At 38.7% G+C, this 22256-nt stretch overlaps 1 protein-coding gene across 4 annotated transcripts in view; it reads right to left on the bottom strand.

Moving 5' to 3' along the window:
- VRK1 (VRK serine/threonine kinase 1) overlaps positions 1-21169 on the bottom strand; it is a 37969-nt gene extending 16800 nt beyond the window's left edge. The window contains exons 1-10 of one of the 4 annotated variants that reach the window (XM_068148882.1): positions 21073-21169; positions 14515-14676; positions 12349-12404; positions 6499-6568; positions 6032-6119; positions 4618-4726; positions 4394-4486; positions 3282-3414; positions 1875-1995; positions 484-542 (exon numbers count right to left, since the gene is read on the bottom strand). In XM_068148882.1, coding sequence (XP_068004983.1) covers positions 484-542; positions 1875-1995; positions 3282-3414; positions 4394-4486; positions 4618-4726; positions 6032-6119; positions 6499-6568; positions 12349-12404; positions 14515-14676; positions 21073-21169 — 988 coding nt within the window. Of the gene's footprint in view, positions 1-483; positions 543-1874; positions 1996-3281; positions 3415-4393; positions 4487-4617; positions 4727-6031; positions 6120-6498; positions 6569-12348; positions 12405-14514; positions 14677-20068; positions 20158-20736; positions 21015-21061 lie in introns of those variants that run through there. The other 3 variants (XM_068148884.1, XM_068148881.1, XM_068148885.1) reach the window with 3 other exon arrangements.
- Positions 21170-22256: the final 1087 nt, after the last annotated feature.

The following is a 22256-nucleotide window of genomic DNA, read 5'->3' as shown; positions in this document are numbered from 1 at the left end:
AATAGGCCTACTAAAATTCTTCTTTCTTAGTAACTAACTTTTTCTCTCTCTAACCCTCTTTAGGATAAAAGGGAGGTAGAGGGAGAGAAGGGGGTACAGGGGGGAACCCTCCTCTGTCCAGAGGTGGGGGTCTTATTCCTGTATCTTTCTTTGCTGTATATTTCTATATAAATATTGTAAATGCTGTATATATTGCGTACATATCTTGCATTTTCCCATTGCTTGTAAATATAGCTACATCCCTTTGCTTCTCCGGCTGAGTTAGCTGTGGTTTTTTCCCTCTTTGTGGGGGAGAGAAAGCTAGGCCTTCTCTCTCAACCCACTATATTTTTAATATGTGCTTACTATGGTAGAGGCAAACACTGGATGGTTGGAAACCTATCCAGTTCCACATTGTTTAAGAAACATGAGATTAAAATTATTAGAAAATGCTCACCACATGGTACAAACCAAAGCATTGCAAATTAAAATAGCTCCTCTTACCTGGTCTGTTTTTCCCAGGAAAGCATTTGTCCATCAAAAATGAAATATTATCTCTACATCTGAAAAATAAAATTATTTAAAAGCATTGTTTCCTTCAAAGTTTGAATCTTGCCCTGTTCTGACAGACTGCCAAAGTACCCAGCTTAGGTCATGATCAGAGACAGGAAATGCTAATAGAAAAGCCTTTGGAATGACTTCCTACAGCCAGTTTTGGGAGTGCAGTAAATTTGAGAACCTGATGAATGCCAGAGAGGCTGTCTGAAATATGTTAAGTTTTCGTTCAATAGTTTTTGATTCCTACAAAAGCAAGCAAGTAGAAGACTGTGGGGAAAGAACTGGTCCATTTTAAATCCTCATACAACAATGCTCTTTTTCAGGCTAAAGGACTCTTTCTAGCTGATACTATTCAGAGCAGATCTCCTGCCAAAATAATAACTGAGGGGAAGGGGGGCTACTTTACTAACATTGATGGAAGCTGAAGTGTTGAAAGTAGAGATAAGAAGGCCAAATAGCAAATAAACTTAGAATAAACCTTTATTTAGAATAAACCAAACCAGGTTGGAAGAGACCTTCAAGATCATCGCGTCCAACCTATCAACCAATCCAACCCACCCAAACAGCTAACCCATGGCACCAAGTAACCCATCAAGTCTCCTCCTGAACACCTCCAATGACGGCAACTCCACCACCTCCTTGGGCAGCCCATTGCAATGGGCAATCACTCTTTCTGTATAGAACTTCTTCCTAACATCCAACCTGAACCTCCCCTGGCGCAGCCTGAGACTGTGTCCTCTAATACTTGTTAAAGAAGTATAACCTGCTATGCTGGGACAGCTTTCTTAATATTAAGTACCTGACAAGCGGAGGTTGAGAAGTGGGGGGAGACAAAGGAATGCAACAGTAAGGAATTATAAATTTAATTATTTTCTTTTTAAATTTAAGTCCACATTAGTAGCCTTCTAGCTGGATTGATGGTCAAAGAGACTTAAGATCCACCTTTAGCTCTTATCTCTACCAATGACTTCAGAGCATGGTGTTACAAACAATACTCTTACTTCCATGCCTCAGCTTTCTTTCCGTAAAGCAGGAGTAATGGTTACTTGCATACTGGCAAGAGCAATTTCTGGCTTAATCATGGCAGTATTCTAGGGTGACAGTACCATGGTGTACAGATGAAAAATAAAATCTTAGATATGCAAAGTAGAACAGCAAAAGCTTAGTTACCAGTCAAGGACACATGAGACACAATGAAGAGAGATCAGGGGGTACACAAAACAATAGTTTGTTCATCTCAAAAGGGAACATACTGAAAGAACAAAGCATTTCCACATTAAGATATTTTCATTTCTATTTTCAATTTGACAAAAGAAAGAAAGCAAGTAATTTCTCACCTGATTTTTGAGTCTCTGACAAAATTTGGATCTTTCAAATTATCCTCCCATGGTAGGTAGCCACTAAGCCAATGAATCATACAGTAACCCAAAATCTCCAGATCACCACGTCGTGATGGCGCTGCACATATATGCACACAACAAAAGAGAACTGTAAGAGCAGCTAATAAAGCACACAACTTTAACAGCTAAAATGTGTACATATATAAGACAATTGCTAAGTATTGGCTTTCTTTATAACATTACTGTATCTATTACTTATTTTTTTATTTTAGTATGAAAACATGGAAGGAAAAAATACTGTTTTTACATTTGGAAGGACAACTTAACTTTGTTTTTAAGCTCTTTATCGATCTTTTTTCTCTATTCAAGGACATGACATGCTGCAGTTATCCCAGTTTGGGAAACTTTTTAAGTACCCCAATTGTGCAAAAAGTAGAGTAAAGTAATGAAGTGATTGACTTTCTTTCAAAACAGTTTTTGCTTCCCATAAAGAGATAATAGTGCCAAAATCCCAGATCCTGAAAAAAAAATTCCATGATGCTGAAACATTTTGTGGCCTGAAAACTGAACAGAAGGCAATAATAGATCAGTTCCCTGAAACAAAACCAAAATAAAACCCCACCAACCACTAAAAATAAAACCTCAAACCCAACAGTAACAAAACCAAAACAAAACTAAAAGGAAAAAACTACCCATATGTACAGTGGCCACACATTATATGAGTGGTAAATGGGCACATCAAGTCAGTTTTGCTCATATTCAGTTTTAACCATCGGTGTAACAGTTCATCCCAAATAAATAACAATCTTCAGCACTGGTATTTTTGCATGACACACTTTTATGCTAATAAAGCAAAATTGAAGAATGAGGAAAACTAGTGTTCACTGTAATCCTCAAGGTTTAATCACATGGACCTGCCCTTTTCATACTGAACTACTTCTCACCTTTTGCTATTCAGTGCCTATAGGCAAAAATATGAAATAATATCTCATAATTAAACAAATCTTCTAAACATAAGATAAAAAATATTGTACTTTTTGCCAAATATGAAGGAACAATGGCAACAAAACTATCTGTTGCAAAACCAGACTGCTTTTCTGTCAAGATCCACTACTCCATTTCTACTTACTTAATAAAAAACCATACATTAAACACCTTAAGCGTCTTCATAAATTGAGGAATCATATTTAAGAAAGTTATATTTAAAATATAGTACATTAAAGTCATAGTTTGTAAATGGGAAAAAAAGAAAAATGTCATATAGTCCATAGAGAAGAAAAAAACATTTCTATAGATTCAGCAACCTGGATGTTTATGAAATTCACCGCCACAAATAGAGTCTTTTGTGCTTATAGAAAGGATGCACAAATGCCTGTTGCCAGAAACAAAGCTTTACATCCTTACCCACACCCTTGTGTGCATCAATACTGGTATATTCAATAGTTCCATCATGACACCTTTTAGGATCTTCTTTATATACTTTGTGAACTCCTTCAGGACAGTATCGGTAGGCAAGTCCATAATCCACCAAGTACACCTAGTAATTCCCATAAAGAATTCTAAATTAAAAAACTGCAAACAAGAAATGTGCAAATAATAAATGCAATTCCCAACCATTCTTAGAATTTACTTTAATGTACTAAAAAACTGTGAGTCTTTTTACTTTAAATGATCCCTTCTTGGTGCTTTATTGGGATTACAACATATGATTTTAAAACAATGCGTCAGATAAGTTTTGTTGGTTTTCATATAGCAGTTCAGTATGGAAAGAGTTTCTTGCTGATGCATTGGATAAATACAGAAATAAAGTCAGTTACTGACAGTAAGATTAAATGAAAAAAATTATATTAATTTTTCTAGAGTTATAAATACACTCACTGTCCTATCCTCTTAAAGTCAGCTGTCCCATGTGAATACTACTTCATACTACTTCTCACTAACACTAGAGCTACTTTAAGGGAATTGAGATTATTTACTTATTTCACAAGCTAAAAATTTTGGGCAAGAAGATGACATAATTCTGAAACTTTAATATGCAGTGTTTACATAAAAGAGTAAAATGAGTTAAAAATGCAGAAAAATGAAAGACTTCCATAAATCAAGTGGATAAATCAACACTTTAAAGACCAATTTTTCCAAGTAACAGAACAGTTATCTGATAAATTTCTTGAACAAAGGAAAGAGGTAACAATGCAGACAGGCAAACACAATTTACCAGCGTGCTATATAATTTTAAGCTTGCACCTGCAAATACCTATTTGAGAGTCAATTTGTTTTTTAATCTTGAGAATTTCTCTAGATTATTTAGGACAAATAGTCAATTTGATAACTGTTCAGCAAAATGTATTAAAAAAAAAGCACAGAATATTAACTAGATATAAATGTCAAGCAGAAATAATGTTACCACATACATTCTTAAAAATGATCTTCTGCTAGGTTTCACAGGTTCAAAGCACTTTCAGTGCTTTCAAATGGAAGGTGTTTAAAACATGAGGAATAAAATGCATCAGAAATACCTGATTAGGGTTTTTGTAACTCAGAAGAAGGTTTGAGGCCTTGATGTCTCCATGCACATATTCATGCTCATGCACGTATTCCAGGATATCAAGCTAACAAAACAAAACAGTCATATAAATGCAGTACCCAGATTCGCCCAGCAGAGGACTTGTACTCAGCCCAAAAGTCTGATTTAACTGGGGAAGCCAGACCGTAAAAATGTAATATATATTTTTAAACTTACTATTCTCAGACCTAATTGCAGTACAGTTTTATGGGGAAATCGCTTTGCATTCTCTTCATACATCTTCTGAAGGTCTCTGCCAAATCGGTCCATTATCATAAATCGATAACTAAAGGGGGGGAGGAAGGAAAAGCCACCAAAACAGCAAAAAAAGTTACTGAATTGTATTTAGTAAAGCATTTTGTCTTTGTTTTAATTGTACAAATTACTGATTGAAAACATCTCCCTTAAAAGATAAACTGTAGGCACACTGAACACAAATATGTGGCAAGTACTTGACTTTTTTTCCAACATGGTTCATTAATTCTTTTTTACATCAACTGGTCAAAAGTCTGTCCATTAAAAGAACTGTTCTTTATTCCTGGCTAGTTCTGCAATGTGATAACAACTACCCAGAGAGGACAATATCTGTGTATTGTAATTTGTTAAAGGTAAACCAAATCATCAATTATTTACAGAAATACATTTTTTGTTTTACTTTATATATGACTGACTTAACATGTTTATGTATACAAATCCATTTACTGAAATCTATTACAATCTTTTTTAAAATCTACTATTAAAAACAAAAATCTCAGACTTGTCATAGGTGTTCTGATATCCATTGCTGAAGTCAAATTGGTTCTATTAGCTGGGAATAAGAGCTCATGGTAGCTGTATTAAAGAATCTCATTCATTAAACACCAAATGGAAATAGAACTGTATTTGGTGAAAAAAAAAATGCTGTATTCACTTTTGTCTCTCAAAACTCAGACAATTACTGAAACTCCTCTGCAGTACAGATACACAGAGAAAAACCCAGTAGGAAACAAGGACTGTTACACAAACAGGGACAATGTTCAAGGTCAAGCAACAAAAACTCCTCATGACACAGAATGATACTAAAAACTATACTTAGACGTAAGACAAATTAATCTGTGAGCTAGAATAATTGCTAGCTTCAAGTGAAAGTTAAAAGAAAAAACTATCCCTAGGGAAAACAAAATAAGATTTAGAGAGAGCATTAAGTCCTTTATATGTGTGAGTGAATATTAAGTGCACAGCATACCACAAGAAAAACTTTAAAGGTAGTGATATTATTCAAAGACTTATACATTAGAAGTTGGCTTTATTTTAATTCAAATATGAGAAGCTTCTAAACCACATGTATACAGCATCATGGTATTACAGCAATGTTCAAGGCAAATGGAAAGTAAACCCCTAAGAGTATAATAGGCACAAACAGGAGTAACAGAGCACAAATAGGAAGAGATATTCCTTAAACACACCCTATTACATACGTGAAACTTTCTAGTAGAAATTAACAATATGAAGATAGGTGGAAAATAGATCTTATAAAGTCAGTCCTGTTGTGAAGGGATACTGGTTGCACACAAAATAAATCTCAGTGTATACCAGCAAAAGATATATTCACCTGTTTCCGTTTTTCTCATGCAAGCCAGAGCCCCAGTATCTTGGTACCCCTAAATATTTTAGCTTATGGGATTTAGTCCACTTCTGAACTGAAAATACAAATAAATGTAAGTTCACAAATTTGTATCAGTAGACTTAGATAAAAAGAGAGAACTCATATCACAATTTCTGCATACCTGTGAGCTGCTTATTTCATGGAAATTTGTATGCAAAGCAATGATGCACCCATTGTACAGACAGAGATGCAACTAGAGTCTGAATTTAGTTAACATAATCAACACAACGCTAAAGCACATCTTACAAAAAGCCCCACCTAAATTTTACTGTATGACTGAATTACAGTTTATGATTTAAAAATGCTTTTGAAAGTCACCTAAAAAGATTCTCTTAAAGTTCACCTTACTCCTGGTAGGCTCCGCTTTCCTAAACACTTCAAGTTCATTAAAAACATTTTAACAGACTGCTTACTTTCATCTGGCTTAGCAGCTCGCATGTAGAACTTTAGCTCAGTAAAAAGAGGTCCATTCTGGCTGGGTTCCTTTAAAACAATTTAAAATTAATTAAAAACTGCTGTATTAGTGTCTAATAATTTTTTTAAGTCTCACGAAAGGTAACATTCACCCTATAAACCCATATTCTTCCTCAAACACTTTACTCAGTGCTGATAGCATATGTTGCTTTTACAAAAGAAAGCTGATTCTAAAAAGTTACTTTTATTATAAATTGCTTAATGTTAAAGGTATCAAAGAATCCTGTCCCTTAACAAGAGATTCTAGAACAACAAATCAACTGAACTGTATAGAAATACTAGTAGCAATTGACAGCAGAAGTTTAGCAGAGAACATTAAAGAATGTTATTTCAGATTTTCCAGATTAAACGTGGATTCCATCAGTTGCAATAGCCATTAGTGAGCTTAAAAACACCTGAAATAATTTGATGGAAATATCTTAATAAAAGTTAAATACTCTCTGAACACAAGGTATTTCATTCCTATCCCACACTAGTTGAGATCAAGGTAAAAATTACAAAGGATTTCACAATTTCTGTTACACTAAATTATAAGAACTACACCTACTTTGAATTCAGAGTCTACTTTGCATTTAAGCTTACAAACATATTTCAGTTCCATTTTCTAGGGACTAATCTATGGTAACTACATATTACAAGAAAAATGCAAGGGAGAAATTGGTTTGAAAACACCAAAGTTTTGAAATAGTGAACAGGAACTACAAATGGACAACTATTCTTGGCTCTACATTTCCAGAATTTACTGCAGGAAAGACAAAAGTGATTTCAGCTCTTGAAGTTTTTATATTACTTATTTTGAGATAAGCAATTTCTTTTAGTCTAGTTACTCATGTATGTGCAAATTCATTCTCAGTGAAAATACTTGCTTTGCAATACCCTACACCTAAAAAAATTCTAACAGAAAAGAGAAAAGAAAAAGAAAAGTATGTGGCAAAGAAACTAAATCACATGATATTACTGGAACAAGTTGCTCAAAGTAGTTGTGAATGCTCCAGCCCTGGAAAGTGTTCAAAGCCAGACTGGATAAGGCCTTGAACAACCTGGTCTAGTAGGAAGTGTCCCTTCCCTGGCAGCAGGTTGGAACCAGACCAGCACTTACAGGATGGCCAAGGGATCAGCCCAGCCAGCATGGATTTAGGAAGGGCAGGTCCTGCCTGACCAACCTGATTTCCTTCTATGATCAGGTGACCCGCCTGGTGGATGTGGGGAGGACTGTGGATGTAGTCTACCTGGACCTCAGCAAGGCCTTTGACACCATCCCCCATAGCAAACTCCTGGCCAAGCTGTCAGCCCATGGCTTGGACGGGAGCACATTGCGTTGGGTTAGGAACTGGCTGGAGGGCCAACCCCAGAGAGTGGTGGTGAATGGTGCCACATCCAGCTGGCGGCCAGGCACTAGTGGTGTGCCCCAAGGATCAGTGCTGGGCCCCATGCTCTTTAACATCTTTACTGACGAACTAGATGAGGGCATTAAGTCCATCATCAGTAAATTTGCTGATGACAGCAAGCTGGGGGCAGGAGAGTAGAGAGGCTTTGCAGAGGGACCTCGACAGGCTGGACAGACGGGCAGAATCCAACAGCATGAGATTTAACACATCCAAGTGCCGGGTTCTGCACATCGGCCACAACAATCCCATGCAGTGCTACAGGCTGGGGTCAGAGTGGCTGGAGAGCAGCCAGGCAGAGAGGGACCTGGGGGTACTGGTCGATGGTAGGCTGAACATGAGCCTGCAGAGTGCCGAGGCAGCCACGAAGGCCAATGGCATCCTGGCCTGCATCAAGAACAGTGTGGCCAGCAGGAGCAGGGAGGTCATTTTGCCCCTGTACACTGCACTGGTTAGGCCGCACCTCGACTACTGTGTCCAGTTCTGGGCCCCTCAGTTTAGGAAGGATGTTGACTTGCTGGAACGAGTCCAGAGAAGGGCAACAAAGTTGGTGAGGGGTTTGGAACACAAGCCCTATGAGGAGAGGCTGAGGGAGCTGGGGTTGCTTAGCCTGGAGAAGAGGAGACTCAGGGGTGACCTTATTGCTCTCTACAACTACCTGAAGGAAGGTTGTAGACAGGCAGATGTTGGTCTCTTCTCCCAGGCAGCCAGTACCAGAACAAGAGGACACAGTCTCAGGCTGTGCCAGGGGAGGTTTAGGTTGGATGTTAGGAAGAAGTTCTATACAGAGAGAGTAATTGCCCATTGGAATGGGCTGCCCGGGGAGGTGGCGGAGTCACCATCATTGGAGGTGTTCAGGAGGAGACTTGATGGGGTGCTTGGTGCCATGGTTTAGTTGTTTAGGTGGGTTGGATTGGTTGATGGGTTGGACGCGATGATCTTGAAGTCTCTTCCAACCTGGTTTATTCTATTCTATTCTATTCTAGATGATTTTTAAGGTCCCTTCCTATCTAAAGTATGCCATATAAGCAAAATTTCCAAGAAAGATAACATCAGTCTCAAATAGTTTTAACTGTAATGTGTAAATGCAGATGTAGTGACACAGAAAATTGCTAAGGGCCAGAACATACCACTCAGCTAATTGAGGTTTACTGCTTTCCAATACTAACCAAGGACCGTAAAGCGATCAAACACATAGAGTAACATGGGCTTTGATGTGCATCTTCATTAACAAGACCAGTCAGAATGAAAGCAGGTACCAGCGTTGGCACCACTCCCAGGCCTGGACACTTGATTGCAAACCTACTGCCTATCTCCATGTCACTTTCTCCACTGGCATTGCCCTGATAAACAGTGGAGCCAAGATACCAGTTTTCCAGCCCCTCCTTGTGTTACCATGAACTAAAAAAAAAAAACCAACCAAAAAAACCCCCAACAAAACACAAACACACAACACAAATACACAAAAAACCAAACCAAACAAACAATCAAAACCCCCACAACAACGAACACCACAAGTGGACCAACTCATTAATGCACAGCAACTTTGGTACATGCTTATGTACTTTCAGTTAGTTGATCTGTCCACTAGGGACAACCAAATAGTGATCTAGAGACTATATGCAGAGGAGGGTTAAACAGCCGAATTTTTGTACTGCTGTTATCTTTGACAAGCACTACCTAACATATTCCCTTATTTCTGTGTAGCATAACCCATTGCTACTCCAATTTAATTAGGATATAAATTACACATTATTTTTATTCAGTTTACATAGGTTTGAAGAATTTTACTTTCTTACTAAAATAGAGTGGAATATGTAGGTGTTAAAAATTCTTAAAATATTTATTTTTTAATTATTCAAAAAAAAAAAGTCTGTGCTATCTTTCTCTAGAAAGAGCAAATGCTGAAAATCTGGTATCTTTTCATACTTCAGAGGATGGATAAATAATTTAACCACAAAAAGATCTTGTTGACTATGAAGCTGTTTCCCCATAATTATTAATTCCACATACAGATAAATAAATGCATATGCTATGTTAAAAAGGCTCATGTAATGATGTCCAATATTTGCCACACTAGTCATACAGTAAAACCAGAAAGACTTCAAACACAAATTTCTACAACTTCTAGTACAGGGTCATTCTAAACACATGATTTGCAAAACTAAAATTAAAGTCTAATTAGAAAAGATATCATAATGAAAGAAATTATGGATTATGTGTTGAAACCAAATAAATTTCTTCAAGTAGCGTTTTAAGAATTCTGATCTGTTTCACTGAGCAATTTAATGAAGTGTTATTAAAATCTGCATTCACTCCTGATCAATGACATCTGAAAGGTCCACATGTTAAAAAGCATTTCTTTTTTTAATAAAAACCATGATTCATTTTGTACTGCTCAGACATCGATACTATGAGGATATGTCAAAGACTAAGCCAATTTCCATTCTGCTTTAATAGCTTAATTTGAAGAACATTACTATAGAAGCACATATTTTGTTAAACACTAATAACTGTTCAAAGCTGTTAACCACTTTGCTTCATCTGATGGATCATCTAGGAATCACCCAGGCACCAGAAAATAGGCCCTTATCCGTAGTTGTGTTATACCAGACTGTAGAGGTATAATATGTTATGGTTCATTGGTGAGGGCAGCACAAAGACTGGGGCTACTCTTTATTGCCATAAAGACAAAATTACACAAGACAAATTAAAAGTGAGTAGTCATCTGGGAGATTAGCAATGGGGGTATTTACAGATTGTTGCCACAAAGTGAATCTAGCATAAAGGCAACCCACAAGTTACAACACCACCTCCTATGTTCAGAGCCCAAAGCAGAGAAGAGGAGAAGCAGACAGACAGGTTTCAAAATCAGGGAAAGAGGAGGATAGCCATTACTCACAGCATAAAATATTGCATTATCTGATGATTTTCCAAGCAAGTCAAACTGGATTCTTCTTGAAAGTTAAATGACATCCTGCTTCCTGATCAGTGCAAACTCAGCAGGCACCAGTAATTAGAAGTCAATGCCTCTCATAGGCAAGCCACTGCTGATAACTCGAATGTCTGTTATCTGCCTCTAAAACAGTCTGCAGCACCTGTATAATGGGACAGTCCCTGCCGTGGATGGCAGAGGTTGGACATATAAAAGCAGCAGCTGCAGGCTGGGGCTCATATGTCTGTGTGGAATACTTCCTACAGACACCTAAAGCAGCAGCAGTATGCTGATGTTAAAGGTAAGGTAGTTATACATTTGCATCATAAGCAGTGCTTTTTTCAGCAAGTGAAAAACATTTCAAAGAGGGTCATCCCCAACAGTACCTTGTGGGTATCTGAACAGTATCAAGACCAGAATTCTAGAATTTCCCTGTAGTCAGCAGATATAAATACCAAGATTAAAAGGCATATACTAACTAAAATGCATTATATTCTAAATTAATCTAACATTTTAATTTCAGTTTAAAATTTTAACATTTATATAAGCATTCCAGCATCACTACATAGTTTAATAAATAAAAGATTAAAACACTGCAGTTCTGAACTTCACTGAAGAAATAATTTTCTCCATTGTGAAGTTCTTGTACAATTTTCTGGTATTGCTTTTGTCACAAGAGCAGAAGCACCACCACAGTAATGAATGATCTGGATCTACTCTGGCTATTTTCATATTCCCAGGTCTTTTATTAATACTTTACCAGAATCTATACAATCTAGCAAAACTTCAGAAAAAGTTACTTATACCTTAGGAAGAAAACATTATAGCCAAATCAAGTTAAATAAATCTCTTTACTTTTTAATTTTATTTTAAGTTTAAAAACATAAAGTTTCAGACAACAAAAGTAATTGCTGGTTTGCTGCTATGGGCTAAAAATGAGCCATCAACAATGCTTTTTCTTCTCTCTAATCATTAGGTTAAAAAAAATTATGTGTCAATGCCATTTTAATGCAACAGAAATTAGAATACGTATGTGTTTTATGATAAAACATTTAAAGGACTTTATATCTGCAGGGACCTTGGGAATCAAAGCTTTGCTGTTTCTACTCCCAAGCCATCTGTCAGCTTACCAACATCCAGTGGTGAGCAATAGTTCATACAGACTCACTGTTGAATCATAGAAATTCTCCAAAAGCTAGCCAGATTTCATTCATTTTCTGATATTTGGGCTGTTTACAGGAAGCAGCAAATGCAACAGAATCTGATCCACTTCATGAACCTTCTTCAACTCTGATGACGTTCCAAATATCCACCGTCATACATAGCTGTCTCACCTCTCAGCCACATTCCTCTATACTACCGCACTTACTGTATTTTAAACAACACTATGCAATTGGATTATTTTCAGTCAAAAGATGCAATTCTAGAAGAAACATTTTCAAGTCGTGAAGGTTTAAATGCTTTCTTACCACTTTTGCAACATAAGCCGCATCACTGCCAACCGACTTTGAAGAATTAACATCAGCTGTTAAAAAGGGAGCATTTGTTAATAGCAGGACAGAAAGCCATCACAAAACAAACATTTATGTGCTATACAGCACAGACAAAGAAATGACAAGGTAATTAAATACTGACATGAACATATATCTGGACTGTGGTAAAAGAATTTTACTCTATAGCAAGACTATATTGATATGGTCTTGCATTCTCCCTTCTGTTTGAGAATGGGCAGTTTACTAAATACAGGAGTTCTTTTTTATTATTCAACATCTTTTTCCTGGTCAATATCTCTTTCATTTTATAAGACCGTGATGAAAATAGACAGTTGTGGACATATAGATGGAAAACAACCTCTATACTATTCTGCCATGTCACATATCCAAAACTGACTTTCTGTTGCTACTGGGTTGTTGATTTTTTTGACAGAAGGTATGATGGACATCAAGTTAGGCAAGCACGAAGTACAGGAACAGTCAGGGGCACAGCTTTGTGCAAATGTTGGGGGAGCAAGCTTTGGCTTGAATAATGTAGGAATTCTTAACATGAAGAACTACACAATTTGAGTGACCTGAAGTCCAGTCTCAATAAATTTAGTAGCTGACTGAGCAAGGCTGAGTAAGCAGTAGAGGCTCATTGGCAAGAAGCCACACACTGGTACTGGTTTTCTTCTAAACCAGTTATGCTGCAGTCTGCCCATTTTGAAATCAGGGCAGATTATTTAAACTCAGTATGAGTTCAGTGAAATTTATTACCAGGAGGAGGAAGACCATAAATGCACTGCAAAAGAAAATCTTATTATTGTGATCACATTAACTTTCACACCTTCCAAATAATTTGGAAAATGACTAGGGGCAATTAAGATTTTATAATTCCATGACTTATCCTCAAGCCCTCTTACCTGCTCATCTGTTCAAACAGCAGAGATTCTAATATGAAATATTATCCACTAAGGGAAGTTTTCCATGATCTCAAAAAAAAAAAACCCAAACTTTCAAAACAAGATCAATGATGATGCTTTAAACTGGAAAGTAGAAGATTTCACTTTGTTTTGAACACTGGTTACATAAAAAAAGCATATGACTAATGTCAGAAGTTCACAAGACAATGAAAAAGTAAAAAGCAGTGAAGTCAAAACCAGCCAAAATGCTGGGTAAACAGCAGACCCCATAAAACATGCTCAGACAGCCCAAGTTCGGAATCTGTGATATAAGGACACTCATGCAAAAATCCTTTTTCAGCTAGACCAAAAATAAAATTTAAATAAATATGAAACTATTCTTTCACGGCCAAAAAGGAATAAATACTTTGGTTTGAAAATAAAAGAATGAACTACTAGTGGAACCTCATACAACCACGGTGCATACAATGACCATTTGTCCTCGCTTGCAGTGTTTTTCCAATGCCTTGAACCAAGTTAAGGTTCTAGTAAAAAATACCACTTGAAGACACTCTGGATTTCCCATGGGCCCTCACAGCATTCCTTGCATCATTCCATCCAACCTGGGATTTCTCTCCTCTTCTCTGGCCTATTTCATGCTGCCTGTTTTGATTGTGTCCTTCCACATCTTGACCGTTCTTTAAGTCCAGCTGTCCGTGTCCAGAGAAGGGCAACAAAGCTGGGGAGGGGTCTGGAACACAGCCCTATGAGGAGAGGCTGAGGGAGCTGGGGATGCTTAGCCTGGAGAAGAAGAGGCCCAGGGGAGACCTTATTGCCCTCTACAACTACCTGAAGGGAGGTTGTAGCCAGGTGGGGGTTGGTCTCTTCTCCCAGGTACCCAGCACCAGAACAAGAGAACAGAGTCTCAAGATGTGCCAGGGGAGGTTTAGGCTGGAGGTGAGGAGAAAGTTCTTCCCAGAAAGAGTAACTGGCCATGGAATGTGCTGCCCAGGGAGGTGGTGGAATCACCATCACTAGAGGTGTTTAGGAAGAGACTGGATGAGGCACTTAGTGCCATGGTTTAGTTGATTAGATGTTGTTGGGTGATAGGTTGGACTTGATGATCTCTGAGGTCTTTTCCAACCTGGTTAATTCTGTAATTCTAACTTGGGGTCAGATTCTCATAGCTTTGAATAATAATAAACACTTGACTCTTCACTTTAAAGCTAATATTATTAAAAAGACCTACTACACTTACCAAGGTATAGGCGTCCAAAGCCTCCTTGCCCTATAGGGACACCTAATTTCCATTCTTTTCTGGATGTATCTGCTAGAACCTCCCCCAAAGCAAACACTTCAGCAAGTTTCCTTTTTGCAGGTGCTCTTTTTCCAGCAGTCTTCTTATTATAAGGCATTTTGACTGGAGGGAGAAGAGGGAAGGGAAAAAAAAAAAAAAAACAGGTTACATGCTGACCAGATTTATTTTTGTAGAAATCTGCTAGGAGCATGAAAAAGTGTGAGTTAAGTTTTCATTTGTTACTCTAAAAATACTTTACAAGAAATACAGTAAGTAGTTTCACTGACATGAATTCGAAGTGAAAAACAACTGATTTTTCCAGGCATCACAAAAATATTTGACAGCAAAAGTCTTCATTGGAGAAATTTATTAGAAGATCTTGTATAATACTTGCCTAGAAAACCTCAGAATCTCAATCGATCACAACCAATTGTAGGTCAAAACTTGGAAGAAGGTAAACTAATGAAATAAAGCTCATCAATTTTCCTTGACTGGAACATGCATACAGACAAAGTGTCATACAGTTTAGGTTACTTTGGTAATCCCTCTTAGTTGTAAAAAAATCAACAGCTCATTATTTTTTCCCCTGTATAACTACAAATGACAATGAAAGTCTGCTCATTGTTTAGAGGGTAGCACTTAAGAAAGCATCAACAAACTTCAATAAATGCAAATAAATGCTCAAAATGCAATTGTGACTGACTAAAGCTCAACAATGAATGGAACACGCCATGGGGATGTGCCCATGGAGCTCTGCCAGTAAGGCAAAGGACTGTGCTTTAGCTCAACACAAAGGCAACTGGTGGGGGTGGCCTTTGTTTTAGGAAAACAGCTAAACAGAGCTCAAAGCTGTTGAGTAGATCAAAAAGTGGTACAAATGTCTCCCAGATCAGACAGGTCAGTGTCACGGCAGTGAATACAGGCTCAGTGCAACATGAGAGAATAAACACTAAACTGGCAAAAGAATTTTGAAGAGAGCTTAAGGTGGTTTAAACAGAGGTATTCCTTCCTGATGCCAATTGTAACTTACACTTGCAAGTTTTTCAGTGTATTTTGTATCACTCCCCTAAATCAGAAATCCTGTATAGCATCAACCATCTTGAAATTAATACATTCAATATTAAATATTACACCTTCCAGATGTGCAAGATCTGAAATTATCTGGACAGAGCACTGGACTCTGGCAGGAAGCAGTTCTCAGACACCACAAGCATTCAACATAGGAATGAACACAGCAGGAAAGGTGTATAATTCCATGCCAAAGAAAAGGTCTGGGTTTTAAGGTTATTCATATGAATCATAGAACCACATCTGAACACCTTACTGTTGTTAAACAAAGGACTTCAACAAAGAAGTACTACAAAATACTACTGGAGAGTCCAGGGCAGAGCCACTAAGAGCATTAAGGAACAGGAACATCTACTTTGTAAGGAAAGGCTGAAAGAGCTGGGTCTGTTCAGACTGGAAGAGGTGATCTCATAAATGTTTACAAATATCTAAAGGGGAACTGTAAAGAGGATGGAGCCACTCTTCTCAATGGTGTCCGGTGACAGGACATGGGGCAGTGGACACAAACTGGAACATGGGAGATTTAGCATAAACAGAAGGAAATTAGTCTTTATTTTGAGGGTAGCAGAGCACTGGAACAGGCCTCCCAGAGAGATTATGGAGTCTCCACTTCTGGAGGCATTCAATACCTGCCTGGATATACTCTAGATAAGCTGGACCAGATGATCTTTTGAGCTTCCCCATTATCACAAAACAGGATATTTTAATTCTGCATTACTTGACTATTTCCTCTTCTGTACAGTAACATTCTTTCCCATAATTAATATACAGCTTAGATATTTTCCATTTTAAAACTGACTTTACCTACAGCTTTATCCATAACCTGCCTTCAAGAAATACTTTTCCTCCACACCTCTTAATTGTTTTTTTTTTGTTTTTTTTAATAATCTTTAAGTTGATACATATTGTACTGTCATAGAGGAAGGTTCTTCCGCCATATTTTTTAGAGGAAAAAAATGGGACTTCTGAGCACCAAATGAAATTCCATCTAGCTCAGCTAAGACCATACCAGTGAGAACATAGTGCCATAAGTAACAGACACTGGTGAGAAATAACTATGTGTTGATATCACTTAACAAGAGCACGCCAAAAAGATAAAAGCACCTTCTCAAGACACACAGATCAAGAAAAGGATTAAAACAAAGGACAGGCTGAAACCACTCAACATGACAACTGCAAAATAAACCAGAAGTCTGGAGCTCCAAGACTGACTCAGATAACAACAACAACAACAACAACAACAAAAAAAAAAAAAAAAAAAAAAAAGGTATAAAACTTAGCTATGTTGTCTAATGACTCAGCTGTGGGACAAAATCACACTCATTGTCATCTAAAAGGTACAAAAACCTACACAAAATAAGCATAGTGTCCCTCAAGATAAGAACAACATAAGAGAGATAAAGGAGACTTGAAGAGCCCAGAAAGCCAATCACATCCTGGGCTGCATCAAGAGAAGCATAGCCAGCAGGTCAAGGGAGGTGATTCTCCCCCTCCACTCTGGTGAGACCCCACCTGGAGTACTGCATCCAGTTCTGGAGCCCCTATTACAAGAAGGGTATGGACATGCTGGAGCATGTCCAGAGAAGGGCTACAAGGATGATCAGAGGGCTGGAGCATCTCCCCTATGGAGACAGACTGGAAGAGTTGGGACTATTCAGTCTGCAGAAGAGAAGGCTCCAAGGAGACCTTATTGTGGCCTTCCAGTATCTGAAGGGGGCCTACAAGAGAGAGATGGGGAGGGACTTCTTAGGGTGTCAGTTAATGCTAGGACTAGGGGTAATGGAACAAAACTATAAATGGGTAGATTCAGATTAGATGTTAGGAAGAAATTCTTCATCGAGAGGGTGGTGAGACACTGGAACAGGTTGCCCAGGGAGGTGGTGGAAGCCCCATCCCTGGAGGTTTTTAAGGCTGGATGTGGCTCTGAGCAACCTGATCTAGTGTAAGGTGTCCCTGCCCATGGCAGGGGGGCTTGGAACTGGATGATCCTGAAGGTCTCTTCCAACCCAGACAATTCTATGATTCTATAACTATATCCATTGACTTCTGACTTACTACAAGTAATTCCAGCAAGACTTGGACAGACACACTTAGGTACTTGAATGCTGGGCAGACTACTGTCTAGTGAAAGAAAAAACTGCAGCCTCTTTCTCAATATAGCTAGCTAGCAAGCAAGTGAAATGAAACTTTTTGTTTCACATCTTTAATGTTAACAATGAGCCTCTTGATATTAGCCTTGCTTAAAAAGGAACTCAGTTTACTTAAAATAGTTCCTCAAGAGTATTAAAGAAGGAGATTGTGTTTCCCCTGGGTTGCCCCTCCCCATCTTTTTTTGTTTAACACAGTCAATAACTGTATGCCTGAAGGTACTTAGAGTAAAGAAAAAAAAAATTAATGAAATGACAACTTCTCTTTATTCATAAAAGCAAAAATTCAAAATGGACATAAGTTTGAACATCCCCAGCTGGGAACCCTGCCCTTAACAAATACACTAGATACACATACATGGTTTCTTGGCTGTCTATATTCATATCCATCTGTTAAGATGGCAGTGTGCCTACTTACAAGTTGGTCAAACTATCAGTAGGCCATGGGTGCCAAACACTGATCGCTTTCAATGGGCAGCATGCACAATAAGCACTCACTCTTTGCAAGAAAGCTGTTATCCATGGAATTATTTAAGCAGTAGCTGCACATGCTTTCACATTTACTCGGGTAAATCCATTCAAGGACCTTCTATAGACTGAAACCAAAAATGTCTGAAGACTGCAAGAATTTTCTACATGCAAATACAAAATTGGGGGGCGGGGGGAATTATAATAATAATAAAAAGACATTTTAGTGCAAATTCTATCATTTTGTGTGCGATTTCTATTCAGGAAACTTATGAACTAGCAAACATGGTGTGGAGCTGCCTACTGTACCTTGTACAACTGGAGTAAAGCCATCTTTAAAAATTTACACACAGAGAAACACACATAAAAAAAATATCACCTTTAACTTTCATGCATTTCAATTACCTCTCCCCATCAGTAAATGGAAATATTTTCTATCCCACAGGTATTGTGAAGCTTAATTCATTAGTGCCTGCAACCAAACTGAAGTCCTTGGAAATAGAGTGCCATAGATGTCAAGTACCATACTATATAATTCAAGTATCAAACAGACCTGTCCCTACTTAACTAAGGTATCTGACAAGAACAATTTTCAAGGTGCATGATTGTAAACAGCAATACAGTATGCTCAAAACAACAATTTTGCTACTAACAAGTATGAATAACAGAAGTCTATTTGTCTAAACTCTCTCCAAAAGCCTCTTAGTACTCCAAAAGCTATTTCTTCTGCTTCTACCTTGGAAGAAACTGAATACACCATACTTGGGATACGTGGGTAAGTTTGCATTAAAAGTGCTATTAGTGGTGTTATCTTTACAAATGTTGTCTGCGATGCTTGCTACTCTAGGGATATTTGAACTCCATAAATATGAATAACTACTTTTGTTAGCATCTTTTCTCAATAAAATTCTGGAATTAATACAAATCAAATTTATTTTGAAGGAAGTATTTCTGTTGTGTGGCAAGTCATACTGTGGCAAGTCAGGTTTCTTCCGGATCCTCCTCTTTTATTCTCTGGAAATTGACATCTGGAAATTGCCATTTGTATATTTTTTTGTCTCAGTAGGACCTATTTTCACTCTCAGCACTGGGAAGGCCTACTGGTGACCTGTGCTCCTCTTCATGATAGGTAGTTGCCAGCAAGACCTGAAATCTATGTATGCATTATTAAGACTGTTCATCAGTCATAGCAAGACATATAAAATAAACAAACAAACAAACAAAATTAAAAAATACTATCCCATTGTGTTACATTTTTTGAGTACCATCATTTCCTAGCAATTAAGACATCTGACAAATAATGGTGCTTATGGAAGAAGAGGCACTAGGATTCCTTCCTCAAGAAATAAGAAAATGCCTCTTTAGACAAAATGAATACATGTACATAGCCTGACAACAATTCATGAGAACTATTTCACCACAACAGCACCACACCGGGCCAACACTTTTTTTCTTTATATTTGTTTTTTGTTGTTGGGGTTTCTTAAACACACCGAGAGCCTTTTTAAAATGCAGCTTGCTCAGAGACAGGAAACAGTCATTTACAACAGGAATTACTGGGTTGCTAACTAATTTTAAATTGCCTTGTCAAACAGCCATTTTCCTCTTTTGAACAGTATTTCAGGTTCTCCTGAAAATCCTGAGCATCACTCGGTTACTGAAATAGGGAACACGGTAAGTTTTGTAAGGTACCAAATCACCTGTCACTCCAAATTTCCTCAATGTGACACCAACAGCAAGTACCTATACATGTCTGAGACACTTAAATAGGTTTTGATAGTTTGCCACACTGTATAAAAATCAACAGCTCTGAAATTCATTAGGAATCCTACCTCATATGGGGATTATCCCCAAGAATTAAGTGGACATCTTATTCCTTCAGAGGAAGGCAAATTCTTTTGGCACAGTAACAGCTATGGGAAGCTTCACAACAGCGTTCATATTTTTGCTCATGTTAGGAGTGGCCCATGGATTCCCTGTGAATTAATATAGGCCTTAAGCACAAATCAAAAAGCAAAGCAAGCAGGTTTTGCCCTGCCCAAAAAGTTTTTAAACAAGGAAGGCAAATGGCAAGACACAGGAAGTGCAGAAAACCCACAAACACTGACAGAAAGAAATCAGCTTAGCCTAGCTCTCATATGACAGGCCTGTCCTGATCTTAAACTGGCAGATTTTTATTTCGGTTTGCATGTGTCTGGGGGGGGCAACAAACCAATATTATTTACTTTAAAGCAAAACTCAGGAATGCCTCCCAGCCAAGGTCATATTTTGTCTGTTAACAACACCAGGACGTTCCTGAAGGAGACAAACCTCTAAGAGGCATTGAGTATAGCTTTTGCTTCAACTCCTTCACCTCGTTTTAGCGATTGGAAAAATAACCACGATGGAAAGCAATTTAGGCAACTGCTATCAAAGGCTGATTTAGATCCAAACCCCCATGAAGGGGGCAGGGGAAGGTACAGCAGACCCCTGGGTTTAAACTGAGGGAGATGTTACCCACCTGTTCCCCAGTCTCTCCCTCCTTCAGGCCCAAGGAGATGCCTCTGGCGGCACGGGCTGGGACGGGAGAGCAGGGAATGTGCCTTCCCTACTCCTGCTAGCAGGCGAGAGGGAGTAACAGGGCCCAAGAGAGGGAATAACAAGGCCCAAGAAGGCCCCGGCGGTACCACCATCCTCCTTAGCCAGGGCAGCAGGAAAACTCGACCGCAAGCCGCAAGGGCCGGGGACACAGGGCAGGCCAAAGAATAGGCGAAACGGCACCCTCAAAACTCGCCTCCTAAAAAACACATCTCCATATCCCAAAAGCAGACGCCGATTTCAAATACCTCCTCTGTACCAAGGCCCGTCCGCCGCTCCTTCCGCCCCGTCCGAAATTCCCGCACTGCGAGGGACCCTGAGGCGGGCCGCCCGCCCCGGCGCTCACCTCCCAGCATCGCCCGCGCCCATTGGGCCACCACGCAACGGTCGCCCGCCGTCGCCACTCCCTGTGCCTGCTGGGAAGTGTAGTCCCTGTCGCTGCGGGTGGTGGGGCAGTCTTCCCAGCAAGCACGGCGATTGCGATCGGCCAGGGGCTAGTCTTTTGCGTAAGAGAAATCTGAACGAAATCCTGGCCGTATAACCGAAAGTATGTCGGAAATATCTATGCCAGGCGGATGCCGTGTGGCAGTAACTCTGAGACAGGCTAGCAGGTATCCTTACCTTGTGCGGTGATGCTACAGTGCTCCATCTTCTATAAGCGATGCCCGGCCCAAACGCAACCCCTCCCAGCCACTGCAGCACTGCAGCCAGCACCTGCACATTACTTCATTACATAACTTCATTACATACCATTGCATACGTCACTGTGTTGCCTACTTTGCTAGTGCCAGACCCTTTCTGTTTGTACCAACTACAGCCTCACTCAGTTGTACAATAATGTTCTGCTCTAGAAAAGTTTTTCGTCAATGGTTTGACAAATCCTGTGTTTGCTCCTGACAGATTGCTGTGGGTTTTTTTAAAAAAGTTCTGTGGTAGTTAAATTGTTTTGAGTGCGCAAGTATGTTTTGCAGAATTAATAATAATGTCAAAGTTTTATGAAAAAGAACACATACCTTCAAAGGGTCAGCATGGATTCTGCATCCTCTCTTCTGATTCTCTTTTTTTCCCCATCACAATCTCCTTTTCTTCAGGTCTGAGGCAAATCAAGCAGCATTTGTTAACCTAGCAAGTCATATCAATTTGTCATTCAGTATCACTGCATCTCCTTCCTTTATCACCAGCTACAAATGCATGTGCACCCACCCAATTCTTTCAAGCTGTGAAGTGGGAGACAAACATGGAAGACTGAAGATATGCTAAAACAAGGGGTTTAGGGGATGAGGAAGGAAAACAAGTAATTTGCTGAGGGTTCTAACCTTCAAAAATATGTTATGTCTTCAAAGCCATCATCTTTACATACTACACTGTTAGAGGTAATAAGTAGCTTAAAGCAAATAACTATCGTTCCATAGTACATTCTTCATGATAGTACTTATATAGAAG

The sequence above is a fragment of the Melanerpes formicivorus genome, unplaced genomic scaffold (assembly GCF_026170545.1).
Source record: "Melanerpes formicivorus ecotype bairdi unplaced genomic scaffold, bMelFor1.0.p_v2 SCAF_17, whole genome shotgun sequence".
NCBI classification, from domain to species: Eukaryota; Metazoa; Chordata; class Aves; order Piciformes; family Picidae; genus Melanerpes; species Melanerpes formicivorus.
Note: the sequence above shows the minus strand (reverse complement) of the source record. Positions and strands in the feature narration are given on the sequence as shown.